This window comes from Oncorhynchus gorbuscha, linkage group LG23 (genome assembly GCF_021184085.1).
Source record: "Oncorhynchus gorbuscha isolate QuinsamMale2020 ecotype Even-year linkage group LG23, OgorEven_v1.0, whole genome shotgun sequence".
Classification (NCBI taxonomy): Eukaryota; Metazoa; Chordata; class Actinopteri; order Salmoniformes; family Salmonidae; genus Oncorhynchus; species Oncorhynchus gorbuscha.
Genome location: NC_060195.1, coordinates 64,852,187 through 64,858,979, shown reverse-complemented (window position 1 = coordinate 64,858,979; position 6,793 = coordinate 64,852,187). Strand labels below are relative to the sequence as shown.

The 6,793-nt window shown below is 40.9% G+C and overlaps 1 protein-coding gene across 1 annotated transcript; it reads left to right on the top strand.

Moving 5' to 3' along the window:
* The first annotated feature begins 2,657 nt into the window (after positions 1-2,657).
* LOC124011213 (T-cell surface antigen CD2-like) lies at positions 2,658-6,482 on the top strand. Its single transcript, XM_046324345.1, has 5 exons — positions 2,658-2,791; positions 4,063-4,341; positions 4,592-4,837; positions 5,060-5,218; positions 5,352-6,482. Exons 1-5 carry the CDS (start codon positions 2,728-2,730, stop codon positions 5,648-5,650), a joined length of 1,047 nt encoding a protein of 348 aa, XP_046180301.1. The 5' UTR covers positions 2,658-2,727; the 3' UTR covers positions 5,651-6,482.
* The last annotated feature ends 311 nt before the right edge of the window (positions 6,483-6,793 follow it).

The window sequence follows — 6,793 nt, the reverse complement described above, 5'->3', positions numbered from 1 at the left end:
GAGGAAACAGTTCATGTAAGGTGAGGAAACAGTCCATGTAAGGTGAGGAAACCGTCCATGTAAGGTGAGGAAACAGTCCATGTAAGGTGAGGAAACAGTCCATGTAAGGTGAGGAAACAGTCCATGTAAGGTGAGGAAACAGTCCATGTAAGGTGAGGAAACAGTCCATGTAAGGTGAGGAAACAGTCCATGTAAGGTGAGGAAACAGTCCATGTAAGGTGAGGAAACAGTCCATGTAAGGTGAGGAAACAGTCCATGTAAGGTGAGGAAACCGTCCATGTAAGGTGAGGAAACAGTCCATGTCAGGTGAGGAAACAGTCCATGTCAGGTGAGGAAACAGTCCATGTAAGGTGAGGAAACAGTCCATGTCAGGTGAGGAAACAGTCCATGTAAGGTGAGGAAACAGTCCATGTAAGGTGAGGAAACCATCCATGTAAGGTGAGGAAACAGTCAATGTAAGGTGAGGAAACCGTCCATGTAAGGTGAGGAAACAGTCCATGTAAGGTGAGGAAACAGTCCATGTAAGGTGAGGAAACCGTCCATGTAAGGTGAGGAAACAGTCCATGTCAGGTGAGGAAACAGTCCATGTCAGGTGAGGAAACAGTCCATGTAAGGTGAGGAAACAGTCCATGTCAGGTGAGGAAACAGTCCATGTCAGGTGAGGAAACAGTCCATGTCAGGTGAGGAAACAGTCCATGTCAGGTGAGGAAACAGTCCATGTCAGGTGAGGAAACCGTCCATGTAAGGTGAGGAAACAGTCCATGTCAGGTGAGGAAACCGTCCATGTAAGGTGAGGAAACAGTCCATGTCAGGTGAGGAAACCGTCCATGTAAGGTGAGGAAACCGTCCATGTAAGGTGAGGAAACAGTCCATGTAAGGTGAGGAAACCGTCCATGTAAGGTGCGGAAACCGTCCATGTAAGGTGAGGAAACAGTCCATGTAAGGTGAGGAAACAGTCCATGTAAGGTGAGGAAAAAGTCCATTTCAGCCTAGCGCATCTTTTTAAATAAACACAATTTATTTCAATCTCGAGTTGAGTAAAAAAAAATGTTGTTCTGGTTAAAAGACAACAGAAAATTGCAGTGAACAGCGCCACGCTCAGGCAGAAAACTGGACGTTCTGTTCTGGCCAGACCAATCTTTTCAAAGAAAACAACATTTCATTCTATATCTATTTGAGCAAAATGAGTAGTTTTGTTGTGATCACCAGGGAATTCTAATAATTCAGGTAGAGGCATTGAGGCAGATACATCTGAATGTTCTATCAAAGTGAGTAGTATAGTTTCCCTGGTTATGTGGCTGATAGTTTGAAATAATATAACAGTAATTAATAGGTGGCATTCAACGCTATAAACCTGTCTCCAATATAACCGCATAGTTTACACAGAACCACCGCAGGCCTTTGACAAATACATCTCCGTGTAAAAAAAACCCATGGACTGTTTTGTCAACGAGCTCATCATATAACCAGGTAACTAGATGACCCCAATAATTAAGGTAATAAACGATGGCATGTTTTATTGCAAACTGTCTGGGACTTGATCGTTGTTTCCCTGTTTACTACTCAAAGATATTTTACTTAAGTCAAAAACGAAATTAACTGCAATATACTGGTCTCAAATATATTAGCGACACAGAACCATGGCGGACCCACTGTAAAATGGAGAATAAAAAAAAAAATCAAATGCGTCCCAGTCCAACATGCCTGAGGAACAGTGGGTAAACTGCCTGTTCAGGGGCAGAACCTTGTCAGCTCGGGGGTTTGAACTTGCACGGTTGCGAGTTCAAGGTGTACATTCTCTCGTAGCATAGGCTAACTAAAACTACCGGTATACTGACTGTTTCAAGTTGACAAAAGGCTATTTGAATTTCAAAAGTGCAGGTGATGCAAGTAACACTAGATGTCAGCATAGTTCTACAATCCATGAAAACTGTAGTTCACTGGCTTGGCCTATTCCAATTCAAGCCCAGTCACCGACACCTGGGTACTTCTGGTAGACAGAGGAATGGAAAGTTATCAACACGTTCTACCATGTTGCTTTCATTTGTCTAATCCTTTCAGATGTTCTCTCCAGTAGGTATATAGGTCTCAGTTTGGAATTGGTAAGTGATAACAGTGTATGAGCTTGCCACTCCTAAGTACAGACCCAGGGTCAGTTTTGAACGATGACCTAGTGTTAGGTTGAGAAAGGAAAAGCTGATCTGAAACCAGCATCATAAGTCAACGTTATATGACTAATGTAAATAAAAAAAGAAGGAAAAGAAGTCCATTTGTTGACATCGTCATCATTTATGAGAATGTCCTAATATGGAGTTTTGTGGCATTTAATGAATGAATAAAAAAATAAAACTAAGTTAAAAAAGGTTGTGTTTAGGACGTGCCTGAGAAAATGGCTGTGTTGATACTGATGAGAAGATGAAGAGTTTGTTTGAAGCTTATTTTAACATATGACATCTCTGCACTGCTGAGGGAGTAGATACATACAGGGCCTGCTGTTTGGATCATTTCCTCTTCTGACACACACACACACACACACACACACACACACACACACACACACACACACACACACACACACACACACACACACACACACACACACACACACACACACACACACACACACACACACACACACACACACACACAGAGAGAGACCCAGGAAAGAGTCTGACTACTAAACTGAAACCTGTACATTTTTCTCACAGTACATGTAGTAACAACACAATGGCCTGTACATTACCACTGGCATTCCTTGTCCTTCATGGATTTATCTCTATTTCGGCAGAAGGTAAGACTCTCTCCCTCTAACCCCCCCCCCAAGCCTTTGGATTGGTTTTTGAAGATTTTTGTTTAGTCCGTGCTTTTTTTTACAGTAAAAAAGATGAGTAATTATTGGTTCAGTTATTTGAGAAGAGGGTTTCTATTTATTTTAAATAGCACGCTTTTCATTTAAATGATCATCAAATAGGGTCAATCTGGTAAATAAAAAGGTCTTACCTATTGATGGTCACATTCATGGTTTGCTATTGAACCTTTACATTTGATCATTGATTTGAGCAATGTTAGGGAGAAAATGAACAACGACGTGGGCATGAAAAATGACAACGAAAATGTCTCTTCTCTTGTAAATGTAGCTGTCATTTTAAACATTTTACCTTTATTTAACTAGGCAAGTCAGTTAAGAACAAATTCTTATTTTCAATGACTGCCTAGGAACAGTGGGATAACTGTCTTGTTCAGGGGCAGAATGACAGATTTTTACCTCGTCAGTTCGGGGTTTCGATCTTTGATATCGCAATTTTATCTCATTATTAGAATGATTTGTATGGATATTGTAAATGCTATTTAGATATTTTAAGATCATTATGTGGGACAATACTTATTTCTTTACTTAATTGTTTTTTTTCCATGCCAATGTGATTTATTTGACTTCAATTACCATTTGATATATAAATGTATAAATTATCGGTCATTTGACCAAGATTAACATCCTATTTACTCAAGGAGAAGGCTTAATTTGACCATCTCTGTCTATGAGATTGTCCCCAGATCGGCCATTTGTTTTAAAGAGGTTTATTTTAGTATCTGTGGCCTTTCAGACAGTTGTGGTTTTAGACATGTTCTGTTTCAAACACCCAGTACACAAAAACAGGAAGACTTATTAGAATGATCTGGGTTACTGTGGCTAACCCAACCAGTTGAACATGTCTTTTCATACAGTAACATTATTTTAATATTATCCAAGTTAGAAACACTTGGTATAAGTTGTGACACTTTATTTTATGGACCTGTTTTAGAGCATATTTGCCTGGTAGTTGGCCTAACTGACAAACCATGAGGAACAGTTGTACTTGAAATTAACGTATTTTACTTTGAAATGTAGCATACATAATTGGTCATTTATACTGTAGATAAATGCTTGACCAGAAATGTCAAAAATAAGATTTGAATTCGATCACATTTTCTAACTCTTTATTGACCCCAAAATGTAATAAAAGTGTGCTACCGTCAGCAACAACAGAGAATTATTCTGATCTCTTTTCTTCTCTTCTATCACAGATTCATGCAAATATTATTTCCAACCTGGAACTGACTTCACCATCCGTCTTAATTACAATGAATTGAGTTCGAAAGAAATAACCTGGAAACACAATGGCAACGTTATATTTAAAAGAAAGAATGGAAAGTTCAAACCAGGCAAGGCTGAGGACATCTTAGATGATGGGTCTCTCCAACTCAAAGGCCTGGTGTCGGCAAACGAAGGTACTTACAAAGCAGAGGTGTTCAACAGTGACGGGACAAGCATCAAAGATCAGTCCTTCAGACTGTGTATGAAGGGTAAGTCTCTTTCTCTCTTTCTTTCCAACCATACAAGTACCAACCATCCTTCTGTAGCTCAGTTGGTAGAGCATGGCGCTTGTAACGCCAGGGTAGTGGGTTCGATTCCCAGGACCACCCATACGTAGAATGTATGCACACATGACTGTAAGTCGCTTTGGATAAAAGCGTCTGCTAAATGGCATATATTATTATTATATATTTACCGTATCCTCTCCTTTAGAGACACTGACATTTTGTTTCCCTCCAGAAAAGGTCTCCAAGCCCTCCGTGGAATTCAGCTGTTCTAAAAAGGACGTCACCTTTACCTGTATCTTGACAAACACTGAGGGAGTGACTTTCAAGTGGAGAAAGAACGGAGAGCCTTTAAATGGGGAGAAAAAAAAAAACTTGATCATCGGTCTGAAAGAACTGAAAGAGCCGGACACCATCACCTGCTCTGCAGTCAATGAGGTCAGCGAGGAGACAAGTGACATCATCAAACCAACATGCAAGGGTACAGTATGTTTTGAAGGGCTCAATTGCAATTCTCTTTGTGTATCTCTCTGTCTCTTTCTCTCTGTTGTTTTTTCTCTCTCTGTTTTTCTTCTTTTGTTTTCAGGAAAAAAAAGTGGCCGATATTTAAGATTGGGCACCACATAAAAAAGACAAAAAGACAGTAAAACATCTCATTTGTCTCTCGTTCTGCTCCACCCCTCATCCCCCACCCTCATCTCAGCTGTCCTAAAACCGATTGATCAGCGTTCACTGTTTGGTTTTGATTTCTTGACCATGGTGGGCATCCTGGCCGGGGGAGGGGGCTTGGTACTCCTCCTCATCATCATCACCTTGGTGTGCTGTTGCCTCAGCCGACGCAAGAGCCAGATGCGCTTTGAAGGTAATCGCTTCAGACCAAAACTCAAATGTCTATGGCTATTGTGTTGATGTCCTGCGCACAGAAACATTTATGGTGTCTACAGTATCTTTCTTTTGTTCCCTCCCTCATTTCATCTGTTCATTCTCCTTCACAGAGGAAAGAGAGTTGAGACTAGCCCCCCTGACCAAGACCCAGCCTCCTTACCACTCAGAGGGCCAGACAAAGCATCCTTCTCAACCAGAGGGCCAGAAGCAAAGGCAGAGACCCCCCGGTGGGGCCCCACCTGGTTCCACCGGCCCCAGGCCCACGGCCAGAGCCTCCAACCAGGCAGAGCCCCAACCCAGAGCCCAGGCTCGAGGGAGGCCTCCACAGACACCAATGGATGACGATGAAGAGCATCCCCCACCACTACCCCAGCCCAGGAAGAAAGGCCCTCACCCCTCCAGACAATGAGTCTGGAAACAGGTTTAGCCTATATACTTTCTGATCCAAGGAAAGGAGTTCCAGCAGTCTACATGTTGAACATTTTGTTATCTAAAGAATAGAAAAGGAAGGAAAAAACACCCAGACAGTGTTCTATTGTACAAATTAATGTAGATTATTTTTACACTCGTTTTTATATAAATTAAATGTTTTTCTTCCAACGCCTTTTCAAAATTTGGTTTCATTGTTTTTATGTTGAGTTGAGTGTTTATCAAAATCATCCATAGGTTGTAGCCTACCTATCTATCCACCTCCTCTTGAAGTAGTGATCTTAACTTGATGTCTGTGTAGTTGTCAATAAAAAGTAAAGAATTACAGGCACATACTGTAGTCATTGACTGAATTATGTGATTGCCAACCACAAAGCTAATAATGAAGCTGAGCTTTGAGGCAATGTATGGCATCTTTCAATGATTAATAGCTTAAACACCTGGATTCACTTCAAATACTATTTAGAGTGTTGCAATTACTTTCAAATACATTTTGAATTTAGTATATGGATATTTTTCTATGAAAGTACAAGTACACCTAACAAAAATATTAAGGCAACATGTAAAGTGTTGGTCCCATATTTCATGAGCTGAAATAAAAGATTCCAGAAATTGTCCTTTTTCAAAAAAAGCTTTTCTCTCTCAAATTTTGTGCACAAATCTGTTTAAATCCCTGTTAATGATAATTTCCCCTATGCCAAGATAATCCATCCATCCACCTGACAGATGTGGCATATCAACAAGATGATTAAACAGCATGATCTTTACACAGGTGCACCTTGTGCTGGGGACAATAAAAGGCCACTCTAAAATGTGCAGTTTTGTCACACAACACAATGCCACAGATGTGTCATGTTTTGTGGAGCTGTGCAATTGGCATGCTGACTGTGGGAATGTCCACCAGAGCTGTTACCAGAGAATGTCATGTTAATTTCTCTACCATAAGCCACCTCCAACGTAGTTGAATTTGGCAGTATGTCCAACCGGCCTCACAACCGCAAACGTTGTGAACAGAGTGCCCCATGGTGGGGTTATGGTATGGGCAGGCATAAGCTACAGACAACGAACACAACTGCATTTTACCAATGGCAATTTGAATGCACAGAGATACCGAGATGAGATC